This window comes from Bombus terrestris, chromosome 9, assembly GCF_910591885.1.
Source record: "Bombus terrestris chromosome 9, iyBomTerr1.2, whole genome shotgun sequence".
NCBI lineage: Eukaryota > Metazoa > Arthropoda > Insecta > Hymenoptera > Apidae > Bombus > Bombus terrestris.
In genome coordinates this window covers 15256908-15281864 of record NC_063277.1, presented here as the reverse complement: position 1 = coordinate 15281864, position 24957 = coordinate 15256908, and the positions used below count along the sequence as shown (strand labels likewise).

General features: G+C 35.3%; 1 protein-coding gene across 2 annotated transcripts in view; it reads right to left on the bottom strand.

Annotated features, from left to right (window-relative positions):
- Positions 1–23: 23 nt before the first annotated feature.
- The window catches only part of LOC100647740 (glypican-4), a 147977-nt gene continuing 123043 nt past the window's right edge, over positions 24–24957 (bottom strand). For both annotated transcript variants that reach the window (XM_003397838.4, XM_048408710.1), the window contains one exon: positions 24–24332. In XM_003397838.4, coding sequence (XP_003397886.1) covers positions 23995–24332 — 338 coding nt within the window. In that variant the 3' untranslated portion in view covers positions 24–23994. The remainder of the gene's footprint in view (positions 24333–24957) is intronic.

The following is a 24957-nucleotide window of genomic DNA, read 5'->3' as shown; positions in this document are numbered from 1 at the left end:
TTATTTTTGAAAGCTTTGTACTCAAAAAAAAAAAAAATTAAAGATTGAATTTGAGGAGAAATTGAACGAGACATGGTTTACGAATCTGCACGTGGTAGAAAATTCACGATAATTCGATTTATGTCTACGATGTGGACAGTTCCGACGATCCAGATCGTTCCAGAATGCCTATCACAATATGTAGCAGGCAGTATCGTTGTTTCTGTATAGAATATATGATTGTTTCAATAAGGAAATTCATCACTTTAATCTTTCTAATTTTTTGACTTCTTTGGTCTTTAGAATAGTAATTTGGTCGATTGATTGTTGTTGGCATTTGTAGATTTATGTGTATAATACGTTAATATAATCGAAAAAACGTTTTGTTCGTAAAAATTAATGATTCTGTTCAACCTTTGTTCTCGAAATATCTGTAATCGACTCCCGCAATCTTAGATTTTTGCGCACGAATAAGAATAATCAAAATTCAAATTTACGCGTAAAGAATTGCATGTTTGCACAGTATCTCTTTGTCAAAAATAAATGATTATTTATTTACCAATATTAATGACATAATTCTTGGTAGGCAAAGATGTGGAAAGTAGAAAATTGTATGTTGAAGTTGTATATTTCTAAAAAAATTAAATAACAAATCCGTAAACTGAAAATATAAAGAATCGAGTGGAAAGGGTTCCAAATACAAGTTTTATATTCTAATTGTCGGAATTGCATGCACAACGTATTCGCAATCGTTGCGAATTTCACTGATTTCTACTTATATTTCTACTTATATATAAATCTTGCTTTCCATCGAACTGGGGCACTTTGAAATCCTCCTCGTTTTACAATGGATTCTTCTGCCACAATTCCTATCATTTCCATTTTATTCATTCACAATTTAGGATCTTCACGAAAGAACTGTATAACAAAAATTGCAAAGATACCAAGCCGGCATTCTTCCGTTCAGCAATATTTAATTCTTGCCTCGTTCTTTCACCACTCTAAATGCATATACAATAAGTTCTCAAAATTCATTGGCATATACTGTTGCACTAGGAGTTGCTCATATTTCATCAAGATGCTGGAAAGACAGAGACGTATATGATAAGCTGCAATCCCATGCGATTCGTGTACTCGCCTTGGACTTTTCCGTGATTCAATTGCGCGATCCTTAATTACGAATTTGTACGAAAACACGGTAACGGTGATAGATAAATCGAAAAAAAAATTTAGATACTGACCGAATTGTACATTAGGAAATAAGTGCGCGTATCTACATCCCCTCATTATGTGCAGGTTACTATTTTATTTAATTCTTTCCAGTTGTTATCATTCACGTCAGTCAAGTGATTTTAACTGCTTTTCATCTTATCCTGCATGATGGTACATTTTCTGCGTGTAAGTTTGTAGACAAGTGTGCTTACAGACATCCTAAATGTAAATTCGGCTTGTCCTGCACAAAACTAGGATGCGTGTTCTCTCATCCTGCCCAGCAGTGCAAGTATCACCCATTCTGCACCAAACCAGCCTGTCCATATTCTTCCCCGATGCCGGTCGCTGTGGAGGCGTCTAGTCAAAGGGCGAAATTCACGTAGCGCAGACAAGATTGAGTCATACCATTGTACAAACGATGTACAAATTTTTTCTCTACATGTAGATCAATTCTTTCCCGCCTAATACCATACACGGCAATGAAATGTTTGTGCCATTCTCTAAATATGGAATTAACTAAAATATTATTTTTGTCGACAACTATAGTTCGTACCATGTGTGATTACTTCGTAACGAATGGGATTAGAATATACCATACAAATACGATGATACACAAAATTTTTTGATTTATCAGAGGGATAAACAAGAAGAAAGATATAAGTCACAATGGTACAAGGTACTAAAACTTGCTTCATTGTCGTTGGAACTTTCTTCGAGATCTAATCTTAAAACTAGCGTTTGATCGTACTCTTAGTGTATTGATATCTGTATCAGAAATATACCAATAACCAAGTGCGTATGAAAGAAATATAAATATTCTGTGGAACAAGATGAAGAATAGGAATTTGTACGAGTCATTACGAATACGAAATTCTTTTATTCTTTTTAATTATCAAATATTAATGTATTAAATATTCACGAATGCAATTACGAAGTCTTCAAAATTACCACCGAATAGTTGCTCGATACATGAATATAATTTGCTTAATCCAGTCTCGAATAAAATAAAGATAATAACTATAATAGAAGGATAATGGGTTGCACGAGCAAATTTCAGAAATTACCCCGTCGTTGTGAATATTTTCTCCGACCTTATCTTATCTCGGTGAATTGACACGGTGTCAAGTCGGAGTTTTCTGCCGTTCCCTCCAGTCTTCATTTGAGGCTCGTGGATAGCCCAACGAATCCCGTCAAATCGTGCATATGCTATCAAGTTACAATTTTGAATAATTCATCACTACCATAAACAGTGTTTCGATTTATGCCTTCATTCCGAAATATATAGTCGCGAATTCCATCATCCCGATAACTTTTCGTTAAGAAGAGTATGTGTCTGTTTGTTCGTCTGTCGGAAGCTCTCAATGTTATACAAATTTCTCAATAAATCATAAGTAATATTATTATAAATAATTTCCATTTATTCATCAATCCTTCTTCATTTTATGATTATACTACATTTTCAAATAATATCAATATTACCATATTGATATTAGTATTGATATACCTTATAATTCGTCGTAACTGATTTCTCTCTGGTATGCTCAATTACTTGTGCGAATTGGGAAATTTCGTATCACGAATAACATGCACGTTCAAAGATGCATCGTAGGTGAAGAGACGGTGCGATTCGATATTTCATGTCTTTGATTGGTCAAAATGTGAAGCAATTCTAGGAATAGAAGAAATATCTCAAGAAAACTTTATTGTCCAGTCCCAAGCAGCCGAAAGTATCCAAACAGGTAGGAGTGGGGAGACTAGTAGATATCCCTCTTCCCAAGGGGTAATAGTCCCAGGTACATGTACCGGCATAAGAATGCTGACTAAGAATTAGTCTTGCACTTACTCTTATAGCAATAACGTTGCTCTCAGCGGACAGACATAAAATCGTAACGCGAAGATTCGATAGCAAAATGGCGAGAAAATCTGCTGGACGTAGGAAGAGGAAAGTGTGCTCCAAGCAGAAGAAGAAGACGACAGAACGGAGGATGGTATATACCCCTTTTTCTCTTAACGATTTTGATTAATGTGAAATTCATTCGACCATTAACATTAATTCTTCGTTACTTTTCCTTCACAAAATAGATATTTTGGAATACATTGACATGAATTAAAAATGTAATTGTTAAAATTTCAGGAATATGCTGTCATCCCCGAATGTCAGGATCGATCATACGCAGATAAAGAATATACTTCTTCTCGGGAGGAGAAGATTTGGGATCCAAAAGTAAATGTGGAGGAATGGTACTACGGCTATAGTCTGGTAGCCCGAAGTGTTTTAACACTCAGGCAGCAATTTGAGGGCATTCCAAATGCAGATGCATTGGAAAATTCGTGTGGTGGTTTTGCGGAACAACACGTCTCGCATGTTCTTCACGAGTCCAACTATGTAGTGCACAATGCGCTGATGACGATAGCTACGACAAATGTACCGCAGAAATTTATTGACAAATGGAAGCCAGAGGAGATGGTAAGTATCATACAGTTGATTTTATATCGAGTATCGAATAATTGATTATGACAATACAATAAAAATTTCCAATTTTTACACTAGCGTACAACGTTTTATATTTTAAAGTAGATTCTTTAAAGAATTTTAATTGATATCGTATAACTGGTAGCGCTGCCTTCTTTTATTTGTTACTATACTTGTGCTTATATTTAATAGTGCAAATTCTTTTAGAATAAATTCGCTCTTGGAAGATAAAAAACTTTTTTGCGCCGTCGTAGTTTCTTTTGAGGAAGAATTAAACATACTAATCCTTTTGTTGATGCGTTATGATGTTACAGAAACTCTTCACGAGAGGAATCATGAAATATGGAAAAAGATTTTCAATCATTAGAAGGAAGTTGCTTCCGCATAAACGAGTGGTAAGTTTATTTTCCTACTACGATTGCTTTCCGTATTGTATTTTTCCTATTTTCGTACTGTACACATCGAGCGATCTTGCTAAGAACATACCATTTCTGTAAAATCCATTTCATTTCGTCTCCGAGAGTTAATTTCAAAAAATAAACGAAAACATCTCCAACTTTGTGTTCGCAGGAAGAATTCGCGGACTTTTACTACGTATGGAAACGAAGTAGTATGGCAGCTGATTGGAGAAAGTCCCGTATGGAAATTAAAGCCGAAAAACTTAAGATGAAGGAAGAACAGGAGAAACGTTGGAATAACGAACGTGTTAGTAATCTGCCGAAGAACGAACTTTCGTCAAATCTTTCAAGTACCAGAATTATGACGCGCAGCGCGACTGCTGCCGCGAAACTCGCTCTCCAGAATAGCGAGGGAGATGAGGACAGTAAGTCGTCTAGATCGACAAGTCCATCGGAGAAGAACGGTGAAACATCGAGTATAGCAGAGTCCACAGATTCTTCGACAGAATACGTCCAAAAAATAGAAAATGTATTACCCGAAACTGCTACCTCGGGAAATTCTCCGATGAAAAACGAGCAAATTACGGATAACTCTATGAAATGTCCACGACAAAGATGTAAAAGGAAATGGTCAAGTCCACACAAAACCGTTAACTTCGAAGAAAATTTTCCGGACGAAATCGAGGAGATCAAGTGCGTCCCAGCACCCATTATACCGCAATGGAAAAGACAACGAAGATCCAAAAACACGTTGTTTAATAATACTCGAGCGATTTATCAGCGTGATTTGCGACTCCTAATGTAAATAGTCCCAATTAGATCTTGATGAACGTTTGTGTCATTTTATAAGACACAATTAACGTGCAAAATAGTTAGAACGCAATATCATTGAATAACGAATTGTGATAAATGCTGAACTATTCTGTATGTTTTTGTATGTTTTGTATCTCATAACATAATATGTAAACTTTTTCATTTATATATTTCTCTTGACGTGCAATACACAGCTATCTGCAATCCAACATCGGAATGTGATATTGTTAGAATTTTTGTTCATGTATATAATATATGATGGCGAATAAATTGATGAAAGGACGAAAGTAATTTACTGCATTTTTAAATATTCCACTTTTATTCCATACGATCGCTGTCATTAAATAAAATTCTTCATAATTAGATGCTAGCACACTGTAAGAATGTAACGGCGAGATTTTCTTGAGACGAAACGCCGCATGGTGTGAACATGGTATATGGGTGTATGTGCATCTGTATGAGAGAGTAAACAGCAATGACGTGGCGAAAACATAACTCATGTATCTCACTTTTCCGAAATAGTCGTGTACCAGCCACATTCGCGCTATTACACATCCATTCTTTTTTTCGTTTCCGAAACTCGCCCCCTTGGGTATTTCCACAATTTTATCCATCTTACTACTAATAAAACGTATTAATAAAACATTTTCGTATTTCTTTTTTACCACCCTTATCCTTATACATGTAAAATAAAAATTCTTTTACAGAAAATTTTAGAATTGTGGGATAAGTTATATATTTTAATCAGTGAAATATATTTAGAAAAAGAAAGAAAAAAAAGAGATACCAAACACGAATATGCGGTAAAATTAAAACTTAATAAAACGGTCCAGTACCGTGCCATTCAGTAGAAAAGGCTCGAGACAAAGATGTTAGCTACCACTTAATCTCCTGGCCTATAATCACGTGCGAGACTAGTGCTAAGGGATTTATGCCATAAACGAAAACCACCGGTCAGGATCGTCGTAAAGAATCAGTGGCGTAAACGGAACCCAGGAGTCTGACTCATGGTAATTTTTCAAATTGCTAGTGATTTATTATCCACTCTGAAATAATAAATTATTTTTGTTAACTGATCAATTGATCATAATTACGTCCTGGACGTCTTAAAAACATTATTTTTCCTCAAACGTTGTTTATTATTTCACAATTCCTTTTGCAACTCCTATATACGTGTCATAAGAAATATACATTTTCCGCCAGTTCGGGCACACGGCTGAAGAGATGAATGGCAAGGTGCGCGACCGAATATCTTGCTTACTATAGCTCGCGCGATCGGCAGATAGCGTGTAGACCAAGGGGTTAAGACAACGTACAAGCTGCCAACGAAAGCTCGACGCGACGGCAACGCAACGCCGTTCTTCGTCCTACGGAAATGGAGGACCATCTCTATTCGCTTAGTTACGAGTACTCTATTACTCTAACGTGTTGCTCTTTTCCCTGACCCTTCTTTTTTTTGCATTTTTCAAATCCTGCTGCTAACTATCACGACGATAACCAATTTATTTTTGAAAGCTTTGTACTTAAAAAAAAAAATTAAAGATTGAATTTGAGGAGAAATTGAACGAGATATGGTTTACGAATCTGCACGTGGTAGAAAATTCACGATAATTCGATTTATGTCTACGATGTGGACAGTTTCGACGATCTAGATCGTTCGAGAATGCCTATCACAATATGTAGCAGGCAGTATCGTTGTTTCTGTATAGAATATATGATTGTTTCAATAAGGAAATTCATCACTTTAATCTTTCTAATTTTTTGACTTCTTTGGTCTTTAGAATAGTAATTTGGTCGATTGATTGTTGTTGGCATTTGTAGATTTATGTGTATAATACGTTAATATAATCGAAAAAACGTTTTGTTCGTAAAAATTAATGATTCTGTTCAACCTTTGTTCTCGAAATATCTGCAATCGACTCCCTCAATCTTACATTTTTGCGCACGAATAAGAATAATCAAAATTCAAATTTACGCGTAAAGAATTGCATGTTTGCACAGTATCTCTTTGACAAAAATAAATGATTATTTATTTACCAATATTAATGATATAATTCTTGGTAGGCAAAGATGTGGAAAATAGAAAATTGTACGTTGAAGTTCTATATTTCTAAAAAAAAAAACAAATAACAAATCCGTAAACTGAAAATATAAAGAACCGAGTGGAAAGGGTTTCAAATACAAGTTTTATATTCTAATTGTCGGAAAGAGGAAATTTACAATTGCATGCACAACGTATTCGCATTCGTTGAGAATTTCACTAATTTTTACTTATATGTATATAAATCTTGCTTTCCATCGAACTGGGGCACTTTGAAATCCTCCTCGTTTTGCAATGGATACTTCTGCCACAATTCGTACCATTTTCAATTCATTCATTCGCAGCTTAGTATCTTCACGAAAGAACTATATAACAAAAATTGCAAAGATACCAAACCGGCATTCTTCCGTTCGTTCAATATTTAATTCTTGTTTCTTTCTTTCATCACTCTAAATACATACACAACAAGTTCTCAAAATTCATTGGCTTACACTGTTGCACTAGGAGTTGCTCATATTTCATCAAGATGATGGAAAGACAGAGACGTATATGAGAAGCTGCAGTCCCATGCGATTCGTGTACTCGCCTTGGACTTTGTACTCGCCTGTGATTCAATTGCGCGATCCTTTCTTACGAATTTCTACGAAAACACGGTAACGGTGATAGATAAATCGAAAAAAAAATTTAGATACTGTCCGAATTGTACATTAGGAAATAAGTGCGCTTATCTTCATCCCCTCATTATGTGCAGGTTACTATTTTATTTAATTCTTTCCATTCGTTATCATCCACGTCAGTCAAGTGTTTTTTAACTGCTTCTCATCTTATCCTGCATGATGGTACATTTTCTGCGTATAAGTTACAAAACCAGTGTGCTTACAGACCATTCCATTCCTCCATTACGGATCCATTCTGCACCAAACCAGCGTGTCCACATTCTCACCCGATGCCGGTCGCTGTGGAGGCGTCTAGTCAAAGGGCGAAATTCACGTAGCGCAGACAAGATTGAGTCATACCATTGTACAAACGATGTACAAATTTTTTCTCTACATGTAGATCAATTCTTTCCCGCCTAATACCATACACGGCAATGAAATGTTTGTGCCATTCTCTAAATATGGAATTAACTAAAATATTATTTTTGTCGACAACTATAGTTCGTACCATGTGTGATTACTTCGTAACGAATGGGATTAGAATATACCATACAAATACGATGATACACAAAATTTTTTGATTTATCAGAGGGATAAACAAGAAGAAAGATATAAGTCACAATGGTACAAGGTACTAAAACTTGCTTCATTGTCGTTGGCACTTTCTTCGAGATCTAATCTTAAAACTAGCGTTTGATCGTACTCTTAGTGTATTGATATCTGTATCAGAAATATACCAATAACCAAGTGCGTATGAAAGAAATATAAATATTCTGTGGAACAAGATGAAGAATAGGAATTTGTACGAGTCGTTACGAATACGAAATTCTTTTATTCTTTTTAATTATCAAATATTAATGTATTAAATATTCACGAATGCAATTACGAAGTCTTCAAAATTACCACCGAATAGTTGCTCGATACATGAATATAATTTGCTTAATCCAGTCTCGAATAAAATAAAGATAATAACTATAATAGAAGGATAATGGGTTGCACGAGCAAATTTCAGAAATTACCCCGTCGTTGTGAATATTTTCTCCGACCTTATCTTATCTCGGTGAATTGACACGGTGTCAAGTCGGAGTTTTCTGCCGTTCCCTCCAGTCTTCATTTGAGGCTCGTGGATAGCCCAACGAATCCCGTCAAATCGTGCATATGCTATCAAGTTACAATTTTGAATAATTCATCACTACCATAAACAGTGTTTCGATTTATGCCTTCATTCCGAAATATATAGTCGCGAATTCCATCATCCCGATAACTTTTCGTTAAGAAGAGTATGTGTCTGTTTGTTCGTCTGTCGGAAGCTCTCAATGTTATACAAATTTCTCAATAAATCATAAGTAATATTATTATAAATAATTTCCATTTATTCATCAATCCTTCTTCATTTTATGATTATACTATATTTTCAAATAATATCAATATTACCATATTGATATTAGTATTGATATACCTTATAATTCGTCGTAACTGATTTCTCTCTGGTATGCTCAATTACTTGTGCGAATTGGGAAATTTCGTATCACGAATAACATGCACGTTCAAAGATGCATCGTAGGTGAAGAGACGGTGCGATTCGATATTTCATGTCTTTGATTGGTCAAAATGTGAAGCAATTCTAGGAATAGAAGAAATATCTCAAGAAAACTTTATTGTCCAGTCCCAAGCAGCCGAAAGTATCCAAACAGGTAGGAGTGGGGAGACTAGTAGATATCCCTCTTCCCAAGGGGTAATAGTCCCAGGTACATGTACCGGCATAAGAATGCTGACTAAGAATTAGTCTTGCACTTACTCTTATAGCAATAACGTTGCTCTCAGCGGACAGACATAAAATCGTAACGCGAAGATTCGATAGCAAAATGGCGAGAAAATCTGCTGGACGTAGGAAGAGGAAAGTGTGCTCCAAGCAGAAGAAGAAGACGACAGAACGGAGGATGGTATGTACCCCTTTTTCTCTTAACGATTTTGATTAATGTGAAATTCATTCGACCATTAACATTAATTCTTCGTTACTTTTCCTTCACAAAATAGATATTTTGGAATACATTGACATGAATTAAAAATGTAATTGTTAAAATTTCAGGAATATGCTGTCATCCCCGAATGTCAGGATCGATCATACGCAGATAAAGAATATACTTCTTCTCGGGAGGAGAAGATTTGGGATCCAAAAGTAAATGTGGAGGAATGGTACTACGGCTATAGTCTGGTAGCCCGAAGTGTTTTAACACTCAGGCAGCAATTTGAGGGCATTCCAAATGCAGATGCATTGGAAAATTCGTGTGGTGGTTTTGCGGAACAACACGTCTCGCATGTTCTTCACGAGTCCAACTATGTAGTGCACAATGCGCTGATGACGATAGCTACGACAAATGTACCGCAGAAATTTATTGACAAATGGAAGCCAGAGGAGATGGTAAGTATCATACAGTTGATTTTATATCGAGTATCGAATAATTGATTATGACAATACAATAAAAATTTCCAATTTTTACACTAGCGTACAACGTTTTATATTTTAAAGTAGATTCTTTAAAGAATTTTAATTGATATCGTATAACTGGTAGCGTTGCCTTCTTTTATTTGTTACTATACTTGTGCTTATATTTAATAGTGCAAATTCTTTTAGAATAAATACGCTCTTGGAAGATAAAAAACTTTTTGCGCCGTCGTAGTTTCTTTTGAGGAAGAATTAAACATACTAATCCTTTTGTTGATGCGTTATGATGTTACAGAAACTCTTCACGAGAGGAATCATGAAATATGGAAAAAGATTTTCAATCATTAGAAGGAAGTTGCTTCCGCATAAACGAGTGGTAAGTTTATTTTCCTACTACGATTGCTTTCCGTATTGTATTTTTCCTATTTTCGTACTGTACACATCGAGCGATCTTGCTAAGAACATACCATTTCTGTAAAATCCATTTCATTTCGTCTCCGAGAGTTAATTTCAAAAAATAAACGAAAACATCTCCAACTTTGTGTTCGCAGGAAGAATTCGCGGACTTTTACTACGTATGGAAACGAAGTAGTATGGCAGCTGATTGGAGAAAGTCCCGTATGGAAATTAAAGCCGAAAAACTTAAGATGAAGGAAGAACAGGAGAAACGTTGGAATAACGAACGTGTTAGTAATCTGTCGAAGAACGAACTTTCGTCAAATCTTTCAAGTACCAGAATTATGACGCGCAGCGCGACTGCTGCCGCGAAACTCGCTCTCCAGAATAGCGAGGGAGATGAGGACAGTAAGTCGTCTAGATCGACAAGTCCATCGGAGAAGAACGGTGAAACATCGAGTACAGCAGAGTCCACAGATTCTTCGACAGAATACGTCCAAAAAATAGAAAATGTATTACCCGAAACTGCTACCTCGGAAAATTCTCCGATGAAAAACGAGCAAATTACGGATAACTCTATGAAATATCCACGACAAAGATGTAAAAGGAAATGGTCAAGTCCACACAAAACCGTTAACTTCGAAGAAAATTTTCCGAATGAAATCGAGGAGATCAAGTGCGTCCCAGCACCCATTATACCGCAATGGAAAAGACAACGAAGATCCAAAAACACGTTGTTTAATAATACTCGAGCGATTTATCAGCGTGATTTGCGACTCCTAATGTAAATAGTCCCAATTAGATCTTGATGAACTTTTGTGTCATTTTATAAGACACAATTAACGTGCAAAATAGTTAAAACACAATATCATTGAATAACGACTTGTGATGTATGCTGAACTATTTTGTATGTTTTTGTATGTTTTGTATCTCATAACATAATGTGTAAACTTTTTCATTTATATATTTCCCTTGACGTGCAATACACAGCTATCTGCAATCCAACATCGGAATGTGATATTGTTAGAATTTTTGTTCATGTATATAATATATGATGGTGAATAAATTGATGAAAGGACGAAAGCAATTTACTGCATTTTTAAATATTCCACTTTTATTCCATACGATCGCTGTCATTAAATAAAATTCTTCGTAATTAGATGCTAGCACACCGTAAGAATGTAACGGCGAGATTTTCTTGAGACGAAATGCCGCATGGTGTGAACATGGTGTATGGTTGTATGTGTATCTGTATGAGAGAGTAAACAGCAATGACGTGGCGAAAACATAACTCATGTATCTCACTTTTCCGAAATAGTCGTGTACCAGCCACATTCGCGCTATTACACATCCATTCTTTTTTTCGTTTCCGAAACTCGCCCCCTTGGGTATTTCCACAATTTTATCCATCTTACTACTAATAAAACGTATTAATAAAACATTTTCGTATTTCTTTTTTACCACCCTTATCCTTATACATGTAAAATAAAAATTCTTTTACAGAAAATTTTAGAATTGTGGGATAAGTTATATATTTTAATCAGTGAAATATATTTAGAAAAAGAAAGAAAAAAAAGAGATACTAAACACGAATATGCGGTAAAATTAAAACTTAATAAAACGGTCCAGTAGCGTGCCATTCAGTAGAAAAGGCTCGAGACAAAGATGTTAGCTACCACTTAATCTCCTGGCCTATAATCACGTGCGAGACTAGTGCTAAGGGATTTATGCCATAAACGAAAACCACCGGTCAGGATCGTCGTAAAGAATCAGTGGCGTAAACGGAACCCAGGAGTCTGACTCATGGTAATTTTTCAAATTGCTAGTGATTTATTATCCACTCTGAAATAATAAATTATTTTTGTTAACTGATCAATTGATCATAATTACGCCCTGGACGTCTTAAAAACATTATTTGTCCTCAAACGTTGTTTATTATTTCACAATTCCTTTTGCAACTCCTATATACGTGTCATAAGAAATATACATTTTCCGCCAGTTCGGGCACACGGCTGAAGAGATGAATGGCAAGGTGCGCGACCGAATATCTTGCTTACTATAGCTCGCGCGATCGGCAGATAGCGTGTAGACCAAGGGGTTAAGACAACGTACAAGCTGCCAACGAAAGCTCGACGCGACGGCAACGCAACGCCGTTCTTCGTCCTACGGAAATGGAGGACCATCTCTATTCGCTTAGTTACGAGTACTCTATTACTCTAACGTGTTGCTCTTTTCCCTGACCCTTCTTTTTTTTGCATTTTTCAAATCCTGCTGCTAACTATCACGACGATAACCAATTTATTTTTGAAAGCTTTGTACTTAAAAAAAAAAATTAAAGATTGAATTTGAGGAGAAATTGAACGAGATATGGTTTACGAATCTGCACGTGGTAGAAAATTCACGATAATTCGATTTATGTCTACGATGTGGACAGTTTCGACGATCTAGATCGTTCGAGAATGCCTATCACAATATGTAGCAGGCAGTATCGTTGTTTCTGTATAGAATATATGATTGTTTCAATAAGGAAATTCATCACTTTAATCTTTCTAATTTTTTGACATCTTTGGTCTTTAGAATAGTAATTTGGTCGATTGATTGTTGTTGGCATTTGTAGATTTATGTGTATAATACGTTAATATAATCGAAAAAACGTTTTGTTCGTAAAAATTAATGATTCTGTTCAACCTTTGTTCTCGAAATATCTGCAATCGACTCCCTCAATCTTACATTTTTGCGCACGAATAAGAATAATCAAAATTCAAATTTACGCGTAAAGAATTGCATGTTTGCACAGTATCTCTTTGACAAAAATAAATGATTATTTATTTACCAATATTAATGATATAATTCTTGGTAGGTAAAGATGTGGAAAATAGAAAATTGTACGTTGAAGTTCTATATTTCTAAAAAAAAAAAACAAATAACAAATCCGTAAACTGAAAATATAAAGAACCGAGTGGAAAGGGTTTCAAATACAAGTTTTATATTCTAATTGTCGGAAAGAGGAAATTTACAATTGCATGCACAACGTATTCGCATTCGTTGAGAATTTCACTAATTTTTACTTATATGTAGATAAATCTTGCTTTCCATCGAACTGGGGCACTTTGAAATCCTCCTCGTTTTGCAATGGATACTTCTGCCACAATTCGTACCATTTTCAATTCATTCATTCGCAGCTTAGTATCTTCACGAAAGAACTATATAACAAAAATTGCAGATACCAAACCGGCATTCTTCCGTTCGTTCAATATTTAATTCTTGTTTCTTTCTTTCATCACTCTAAATACATACACAACAAGTTCTCAAAATTCATTGGCTTACACTGTTGCACTAGGAGTTGCTCATATTTCATCAAGATGATGGAAAGACAGAGACGTATATGAGAAGCTGCAGTCCCATGCGATTCGTGTACTCGCCTTGGACTTTGTACTCGCCTGTGATTCAATTGCGCGATCCTTTCTTACGAATTTCTACGAAAACACGAAAAATATAGATACTGTCCGAATTGTACATTAGGAAATAAGTGCGCTTATCTTCATCCCCTCATTATGTGCAGGTTACTATTTTATTTAATTCTTTCCATTCGTTATCATCCACGTCAGTCAAGTGTTTTTTAACTGCTTCTCATCTTATCCTGCATGATGGTACATTTTCTGCGTATAAGTTACAAAACCAGTGTGCTTACAGACCATTCCATTCCTCCATTACGGATCCATTCTGCACCAAACCAGCGTGTCCACATTCTCACCCGATGCCGGTCGCTGTGGAGGCGTCTAGTCAAAGGGCGAAATTCACGTAGCGCAGACAAGATTGAGTCATACCATTGTACAAACGATGTACAAATTTTTTCTCTACATGTAGATCAATTCTTTCCCGCCTAATACCATACACGGCAATGAAATGTTTGTGCCATTCTCTAAATATGGAATTATCTAAAATATTATTTTTGTCGACAACTATAGTTCGTACCATGTGTGATTACTTCGTAACGAATGGGATTAGAATATACCATACAAATACGATGATACACAAAATTTTTTGATTTATCAGAGGGATAAACAAGAAGAAAGATATAAGTCACAATGGTACAAGGTACTAAAACTTGCTTCATTGTCGTTGGCACTTTCTTCGAGATCTAATCTTAAAACTAGCGTTTGATCGTACTCTTAGTGTATTGATATCTGTATCAGAAATATACCAATAACCAAGTGCGTATGAAAGAAATATAAATATTCTGTGGAACAAGATGAAGAATAGGAATTTGTACGAGTCGTTACGAATACGAAATTCTTTTATTCTTTTTAATTATCAAATATTAATGTATTAAATATTCACGAATGCAATTACGAAGTCTTCAAAATTACCACCGAATAGTTGCTCGATACATGAATATAATTTGCTTAATCCAGTCTCGAATAAAATAAAGATAATAACTATAATAGAGGGATAATGGGTTGCACGAACAAATTTCAGAAATTACCCCGTCGTTGTGAATATTTTCTCCGACCTTATCTTATCTCGGTGAATTGACACGGTGTCAAGTCGGAGTTTTCTGCCGTTCCCTCCAGTCTTCATTTGAGGCTCGTGGATAGCCCAACGAATCCCGTCAAATCGTGCATATGCTATCAAGTTACAATTTTGAATAATTCATCACTACCATAAACAGTGTTTCGATTTATGCCTTCATTCCGAAATATATAGTCGCGAATTCCATCATCCCGATAACTTTTCGTTAAGAAGAGTATGTGTCTGTTTGTTCGTCTGTCGGAAGCTCTCAATGTTATACAAATTTCTCAATAAATCATAAGTAATATTATTATAAATAATTTCCATTTATTCATCAATCCTTCTTCATTTTATGATTATACTATATTTTCAAATAATATCAATATTACCATATTGATATTAGTATTGATATACCTTATAATTCGTCGTAACTGATTTCTCTCTGGTATGCTCAATTACTTGTGCGAATTGGGAAATTTCGTATCACGAATAATATGCACGTTCAAAGATGCATCGTTGGTGAAGAGGCGGTGCGATTCGATATTTCATGTCTTTGATTGGTCAAAATGTGAAGCAATTCTAGGAATAGAAGAAATTTCTCAAGAGAACTTTATTGTCCAGTCCCAACCAGCCGAAAGTATCCAAACAGGTAGGAGTGGGGAGACTAGTAGATATCCCTCTTCGCAAGGGGTAATAGTCCCAGGTATATGTACCGGCATAATGTACTAAGAATTAGTCTTGCACTTACTCTTATAGCAATAACGTTGCTCTCAGCGGACAGTCATAAAATCGTAACGCGAAGATTCGATAGCAAAATGGCGAGAAAATCTGCTAGACGTAGGAAGAGGAAAGTGTGCTCCAAGCAGAAGAAGAAGACGACAGAACGGAGGATGGTATGTACCCCTTTTTCTCTTAACGATTTTGATTAATGTGAAATTCATTCGACCATTAACATTAATTCTTCGTTACTTTTCCTTCACAAAATAGATATTTTGGAATACATTGACATGAATTAAAAATGTAATTGTTAAAATTGCAGGAATATGCTGTCATCCCCGAATGTCAGGATCGATCATACGCAGATAAAGAATATACTTCTTCTCGGGAGGAGAAGATTTGGGATCCAAAAGTAAATGTGGAGGAATGGTACTACGGCTATAGTCTGGTAGCCCGAACTGTTTTAAGACTCAGGCAGCAATTTGAGGGCATTCCAAATGCAGATGCATTGGAAAATTCGCGTGGTGGTTTTGCGGAACAACACGTCTCGCATGTTCTTCACAAGTCCAACTACTCAGCGCACAATGCGCTGATGACGATAGCTACGTCAAATGTACCGCAGAAATTTATTGACAAATGGAAGCCAGAGGAGATGGTAAGTATCATACAGTTGATTTTATATCGAGTATCGAATAATTGATTATGACAATACAATAAAAATTTCCAATTTTTACACTAGCGTACAACGTTTTATATTTTAAAGTAGATTCTTTAAAGAATTTTAATTGATATCGTATAACTGGTAGCGCTGCCTTCTTTTATTTGTTACTATACTTGTGCTTATATTTAATAGTGCAAATTCTTTTAGAATAAATTCGCTCTTGGAAGATAAAAAACTTTTTTGCGCCGTCGTAGTTTCTTTTGAGGAAGAATTAAACATACTAATCCTTTTGTTGATGCGTTATGATGTTACAGAAACTCTTCACGAGAGGAATCATGAAATATGGAAAAAGATTTTCAATCATTAGAAGGAAGTTGCTTCCGCATAAACGAGTGGTAAGTTTATTTTCCTACTACGATTGCTTTCCGTATTGTATTTTTCCTATTTCCGTACTGTACACATCGAGCGATCTTGTTAAGAACATACCATTTCTGTAAAATCCATTTCATTTCGTCTCCGAGAGTTAATTTCAAAAAATAAACGAAAACATCTCCAACTTTGTGTTCGCAGGAAGAATTCGCGGACTTTTACTACGTATGGAAACGAAGTAGTATGGCAGCTGATTGGAGAAAGTCCCGTATGGAAATTAAAGCCGAAAAACTTAAGATGAAGGAAGAACAGGAGAAACGTTGGAATAACGAACGTGTTAGTAATCTGTCGAAGAACGAACTTTCGTCAAATCTTTCAAGTACCAGAATTATGACGCGCAGCGCGACTGCTGCCGCGAAACTCGCTCTCCAGAATAGCGAGGGAGATGAGGACAGTAAGTCGTCTAGATCGACAAGTCCATCGGAGAAGAACGGTGAAACATCGAGTACAGCAGAGTCCACAGATTCTTCGACAGAATACGTCCAAAAAATAGAAAATGTATTACCCGAAACTGCTACCTCGGGAAATTCTCCGATGAAAAACGAGCAAATTACGGATAACTCTATGAAATGTCCACGACAAAGATGTAAAAGGAAATGGTCAAGTCCACACAAAAGCGTTAACTTCGAAGAAAATTTTCCGGATGAAATCGAGGAGATCAAGTGCGTCCCAGCACCCATTATACCCTCCTGGAAAATTCAACGCAGATTAAGAAACAAGTTGTTTGATAATACTCAAGCGATTTGTCAGCGTGATTCGCGATTCCTCATGTAAATAGTTAGTCCCAATAAGATCTTGATGAACTTTTGTGTCATTTTATAAGATACAATTAACGAACAAAATAGTTAAAACACAATATCATTGAATAACGACTTGTGATATATGCTGAACTATTTTGTATGTTTTTGTATGTTTTGTATCTCATAACATAATGTGTAAACTTTTTCATTTATATATTTCTCTTGACGTGCAATACACAGCTATCTGCAATCCAACATCGGAATGTGATATTGTTAGAATTTTTGTTCATGTATATAATATATGATGGCGAATAAATTGATGAAAGGACGAAAGTAATTTACTGCATTTTTAAATATTCCACTTTTATTCCATACGATCGCTGTCATTAAATAAAATTCTTCGTAATTAGATGCTAGCACACTGTAAGAATGTAACGGCGAGATTTTCTTGAGACGAAATGCCGCATGGTGTGAACATGGTGTATGGTTGTATGTGTATCTGTATGAGAGAGTAAACAGCAATGACGTGGCGAAAACATAACTCATGAGTCTCACTTTTCCGAAATAGTGGTATATCAGCCACATTCGCGCTATTACACATCCATTCTTTTCTTCGTTTTCGAATCTCGCCGCCTTGAGGATTTCCACAATTTTATTCGTTTTACTACTAATAAAATGTATTAATAAAACATTTTCGTATTTCTTTTTATACCACCCTTATCCTTATACATATAAAATAGAAATTCTTTTACAGAAAATTTTACAATTGTGGGATAGGTTACATATTTTTATCAGTGAAATATATTTAGAAAAAAAAGAGAAAAAAAGAGATATTATATATATGGTAAATTAATATATGGTAAAATTAAAACTTAATAAAACGGTCCAGTACGGTGCCATTCACTAGAAAGGGCTTGAGACAGAGATGTTAGCTTCCATTTAAGACAACGTACAAGCTGCCAACGAAAGCTCGACGCGACGGCGACGTAACGCCGTTCTTCGCCCCACGGAAATGGAGGAACATCTTTATTCTCTTAGTTACGAGTACTGTGTTACTCTAACGTGTTGCTCTTTTTCCTGACTCTTTTTTTTTTGCATTTTTCAAGTCCTGCTGCTAATTATCGCGACGATAACTGATTTATTTTTGCTAGTTTTGTACTTAAAAAAAAAAAATTAAAGATTGAATTTGAGGAGAAATTGAACGAGATATGGTTTACGAATCTGCACGTGGTAGAAAATTCACGATAATTCGATTTATGTCTACGATGTGGACAGTTTTGATGATCTGGATCGTTAGCGAATGCCTATCACAATATGTAGCAGGCAGTATCGCTGTTTTTGTATAGAATATACAATTGTTTCAATAAGGAAATTCACCACTTTAATCTTTCTAATTTTTTTGACTTCTTTGGACTTTAGGATGGCAATTTGGTCGCTGGTCTTTTGAAGATTGTATTAATCGTTGATTGGTTGTTGTTGGATTTATGTGCATAATGCGTTAATACGATCGAAAGAATGTTTTGTTCGTAAAAATTAATGATTCTGCTCAACCCTTTGTTCTCGAAATATCTGGAATCGACTTCCTCAATCTTACATTTTTGCGCATGAATAAGAATAATCAAAATTCAAATTTACGTGTAAGGAATTGTATCCTTGCACCGTATCTCTTTGTTAAAAATAAAAGTTTATTTGTTGACCAATATTAATGATCTAATTCTTGGTAGCCAGAGACGTAGAAAATAGAAAATTGTATGTTGAAGTTGTATATTTCTAAAAAAAAATGAAATAACAAATCCGTAAACTGAAAATATAAAGAATCGAGTACAAAGGGTTTCAAATACAAATTTTATATTCTAATTGTCGGAAAGGGGAAATTTACAATTGCACGCACAATCATTGAGAATTTCATACTCGCTGTTCCATTTTCTCTGTCCACGTAAATTCCTTTTATTCGTCAAAGTTCCCGCAAGTGGAATTTCACACAGAATTTTTATAGCGAATCACAATCCATTTTCTCTTGCAATTCTTTTACGCGATTTTCAGGAAACCACTGCACTCATTAATAACAGAACAATGATCGGTAAGAATGGAACATACAACGTTTAAATTTAATTTGTGATTGATTTTCTGTTGCAAACTATCCTCCGTTGGATCATTGTAATATTTTTATGCAATAGACGTGAAATTACATCTGCTACTCGGAAAGTTCTTCTTTCTCTTCTTTTTTTGTTTTCCAATACATCGTACGGATTGAACATCATTTAAGAGATTCATGATCGAATTGAAAATTCACGTTGAATGTAATAAACGGCTCGGTCAAGTGCATTCCCATCTGCACTTTCATTTTTACAGTCGCATGTATAAATTCTTAGTGTAAATTGGTAGATTATTAGATATGATTAACTGGTTACAGTGGGCTAGTCTAAAACAGAAAAGAGAAAGAAATATCACGTAATCTTAAAACGATTTTGCATCGAGGTTCGACGAGTACGATCGTCGCGGAAATCTAGGCTGCTCGTTACTCTTTACAATGGCGAACAACGTAAATACGGTACTAGGAATAATAGTAAAAAAAAACGTAAATGTATTTTATTCGAACGTTAGTTGATTTAACTCCCTTGATACGAAATGAATCTGTCGGCAAATATAATCTTCTTTTTAGTCGAACTTTACTCCTACACAATTTTAAAATCTTTTAATTTTCGTTTTTTTACAGTGATTTTAACATAAACGTAACGTGTAAGTAATTATGAATTATGTATTTCTATTTCATCCGAAAGTAGTTTAAAGTCCTATAATTTGTAATTTTTTTTTTTATTTATTTAATTCTGAAGACATGGATAATTTAGGTTTGGAATTCTGAATAATTTAATTAATAGTTTCATAAACTATCGTAATTAAAATTTTAGTATCAGGGGAGTTAAAGACGAATCATGCTCGATGCTATAAGATACTATTTAGCAATCACGTCGATCCGACAAAGCTGTTAAAACACAAGGGTTGCTCCTATTTATCGAACGTAAGGAACTCCCATAGTTTCAGGAAAGTTGTTTCAGTGGTCCATAATTCTTCCACGGTAGAAAAACCCTGTTCCCTGTCTTCGTATCCTTAAATCTTCTCTTTTTAACAAACTGAACACTACAACGAATGTTTAGTCTTGTACGCGTTCGAATTTTGGAAATAATTCTTAAGAAAATTTCAACGCAACTTTTAAGGGGATCATCGAACGAATATCTGCCGAAAAGATTCTCTTTCAACAGAAATGTAACATTTATAACTGAAATCTATTCGATTTTTAATGAAAATTAACCTACTTTGAGATTCTTTTCTTTCTTATTTCTATAGGATTTTCGTATAATTACTGTGATCCTATTTTCCTGCTTTAAATGCAAAAAATATTTTTATTATAACTTACAGCTGAAAATTTACTATCTTTACGTCAAGATAAATTCGAAATTCACACTGTTGAAATTGTGGTGTTCAACTTGTTAAACGTTCTTTCTTTTATCCAACAAGAATTCTACGCGATTCTATATACAGTGATTTTCGTTAATATTCGGAAACTACAGTATTCTATCCGTTATTATTCTGTACATTTGATCATAATTAAATTAACGTATCTTTTGTTTTCTCTGATAATGAAACGTGTATTCTTCCTAAATAATTTGTGGCATAACGAATAATATATTCGGAAATGTAGTATTCGTACGTCGGAAAAATCTTCGGACACTTAATATTCATCCATATTTATTGCTTACATTTCTACAGCTTTGATATACTTGACAGAGCAAGATGTAGAGCGTACTTCGAAATATCAGTTATTACTTGAAAATCATTGTCAGCAGTCAGAAATTTTGAATATGAAACGGAAAAGCGAAGATACTTTCTTTGACGCGCTACGATTAGTCATTCTGAACCGTGAAAAAGGAAAGAGAGAGATCGGCAGTTTTTTAAATTTACAGACTGTGAAAATCGCGAGGATCGTAAGATAGAGTGACTTCGTCAAAAGAGATGGCCAAAGATACTTGATGAACGAGATTAAAATGTAGATAAAAATGTAGACATTTTCAAACGAAATCTAAAATAAAATGTAACATTGAAAACACATTAAAATTTTATCATGGTATAGTTCAGGAATATCAGTTACATAGTTGCCCTCGCGCGTTACATCACCATCGTAATCATCGGATTTAATTCCAATCGAAAACGAGTATCACGCAAAATTATTCACAAAAAATTATGACAAACATGCCAAATCGATTACAACATATAATAAAACAAAACGGGTATCCAGGAAATTGATATTTAAAAAAATGTATATGATATATACAATGGTATTTTTTATGTAAAATCATTGTAGAAAATGCGACGTATAAATAATATATTTCCTGATATATTATTTGTTATGTCACAAATTATTTAGTTTAAATAAATAAAATTTGCGTTGTCGACAAAAAGAATATATGCTTTATTATAATAAAGAACAAAATATACGTTAGTTTAATTATGGTCAAATGTACAGAGTAGTAATGGATAGAATACTATAGTGTTCCAATATCGATATGAGTCACTGTACACGCACAAGATTCCTCTTTCTTTCTTTGTCTCGCGAAGCCACGTATTTTCTCAGACGAGCAGGAAAGAAGGAAAGAACCGTGTAATTTCCATTTCTAAACTTACCACTTGTCCCGAACGCAACGTATAATTTTTATATTAACTTCACTTTGCAATAATTATAATAATTATAATAATATATATATAATAATATAATTACAAATAATTATTCATAATATTTATTTGAATATTTTCACTAGATTTGTATAGAATATGTCCTTTCGCCCTCTTGTTTTAGGCTCGACGATGCCAGCGTGTGATAGCGGCCAACATCACTCGTTTACATTTTTTACCTTTTTATTACATTTTTATTTTTTCTCTTTTTTTGTTTAATTTTATCACAGGAGCCTATTCTCGACCGCTCGTTCTACGCTTTGACTCGTTTCGTCGAGTTTCAATTGCTAGGACGATTTCATTCGAATGGCGGATGATAAAATATTATCTTAAATAAATAAAAGAAAAAAAAAAAAGAAAAAAATTGTCGTAGGAAAGCTTAAAACCGTAGACAAAAGAATATCGTCAAATAAATTTCTTTTACCGATCTGTACAATTAAAAAATCGGCCCTCGAGTTCGTCGAGCATTTTGCGTTATTTAACGATAATCAGTAAAAGATAATGAAAGTATATGAATCGTTTATCATACGTCAGCCATCGTCCTACCTTCATAATTTTTCATTTACCACAAACTTTCTTCTCTATTCACAACTCTTCAAACAACATTGATCAACAAGAGACGGTTCTCGAGTTAAAAAATAATCGATATTATCTCCTCGTGAAAACCGAAATAGTCTAATCGTCCTTCTTATTATTTTTTCTCCATCATTTTATTCTGTTAAATACAAACATCAATGTTTCGTGTGTGTCGCCAAAATCTAACATTCTGAGCGATTCTTTCGAACTTGACGCGATCGAACGTCTCTCGCCTTCGAGCCATAAATCTTTCAAACGTTTTCAGGGAAGGGCAGCTGGAAAAGGAAATACGACGCTCGATAGTCAGTCCTTGCGCTTCTCGTATACTCGCTTCCATGTGTCTTTCCTATAAGTTCAAGGCCATTTAGGTCCTCGATGTAATTCCTATTCTTCCTACGCCACTACATCTCAAAAGTTTACGATCGATTCCGAGAATAGAGTAATTGAAGTCCGGTTTTATTTGGCATAGTTAAATTTATTACTATGTATGTATGTATTTATTACTATGCACTATATAACCATTCTGAAAATTTGATATTTTGCAATTTGTTAATCGCAAATCATAATCTCATTGGCAATTTCAATTTAATTAAAATTTATATTCATGGCTAGGTAAAAATCCGGGATATTTCAATTACAAATTTATATTTAATCCTACTCTCGATCATACTATACCAAACGTACCGAGAAGCCTACTCATCGTTTATTAATCACCGTGGGATCCAAGTAGCATAAACCAATTAGTTCGAAACATTCTGCAACGGCGCAAGAGAACGTAGGAACTGGAAAATAAATCCCTAATCGTAATCCTTCTAGGGTCGACCATGCCACTCATCCTAAAGGCACGCTCGTCAGTCGTACAAAGGCCCGAAGGTCAGTTGCAAGTATAATTTTCCATCAACGATCCCAGTCTTTCTCTCGAATTGCGGCGTCAGCAAGGATTAAGTTGTTTATCTCGCTAATGGTCATTTGGGTACGATACCCTAATAAAACAGGGTAAAACCCTGTACCCCCCATCGAGAAAGTAAAAAAAAACGCTTTTCCTAATGGATGGAAAAGTACGCGTAATCAGAAAGCGAATCATCATCGTCCTCTCTCCTCTTTTTCTCGATTAGCCGGCGTGTTACAACACTGTTCCGGTCGAGGTGGAGCCACGTAACGTTAAACGGAATATTTATTTACATCGTCCTGCATCGTTCTCCTCCGAAACCACATGATCACAGCCACTCGGTGAGGCAGCCACCGAACCACATCACCACTATGGGCACGAGATACGTTGTCAAAGCACGAGACAAAGATACTTTCTGTCTGCTCGCGCCATTGTCCACGCTGGACGTGCCATTGTTGTTGTTGAGATTTGTCTTCTGCTCTATGTCTTTCCTGGGAGGTACGACTTCCGGATGATCGACAGGAGGAGATTGTTTCGGTGTTTCGGGCGGTGAAGATTTCGGTTCGTAGCCAGAGCCTTCCTTGAAACCATCCTCGTCGTCCGTGATCGGATCTTGGTCCGGGCTGTCCCCGGAACCACTTCCAGAACCGTTCCACTCGGTGTCTTCTGAAAATTAGATTGTCACCCGGTGACGGTGAGCTGATTAGTAAGTTCTGAATGTGGTATGGTGGCGATGGAGAGGAGAGGATTTCTTTTTGGAAACGTTCTTTAAGTTTTCTTGGATGATGGTCGTGATCGATTGATTGGTGGATTTAAAAGATGCGGAGGAGTTAGTCGAAGAGTTTAGCAGAAGACTTGAAGTTTTTCTAGCACGTCCTACGCACGTTTTCTTGAGATTTCGATTGCACTATTCGTTAGGTATTTTTAGGTTCCTTTAGGTCGTCATTGAAAATTTATTACTTCGTGAAATTGGAAGATTCGAAGAAGTAAATAAAAAGGATTAGTAGGAGATTTGGAATTCTCTTCGGAGGTAGGTCGTACAGGTTTTCTTGAGATTTCGATTGCACTATTCATTAGGTATTTTTAGGTTCCTTTAGGTCGTCATTGAAAATTTATTACTTCGTGAAATTGGAAGTCGAAGAAGTAAATAAAAAGGATTAGTAGGAGATTTGGAATTCTCTTCGTAGGGAGGTCGTACAGGTTTTCTTGAGATTTCGATTGTGTTGTTTAATCCTTCGCGAACTATCGCCAAATATAGCCGTTCTGCGTAAGCAATCAATTTCGCCGAGAA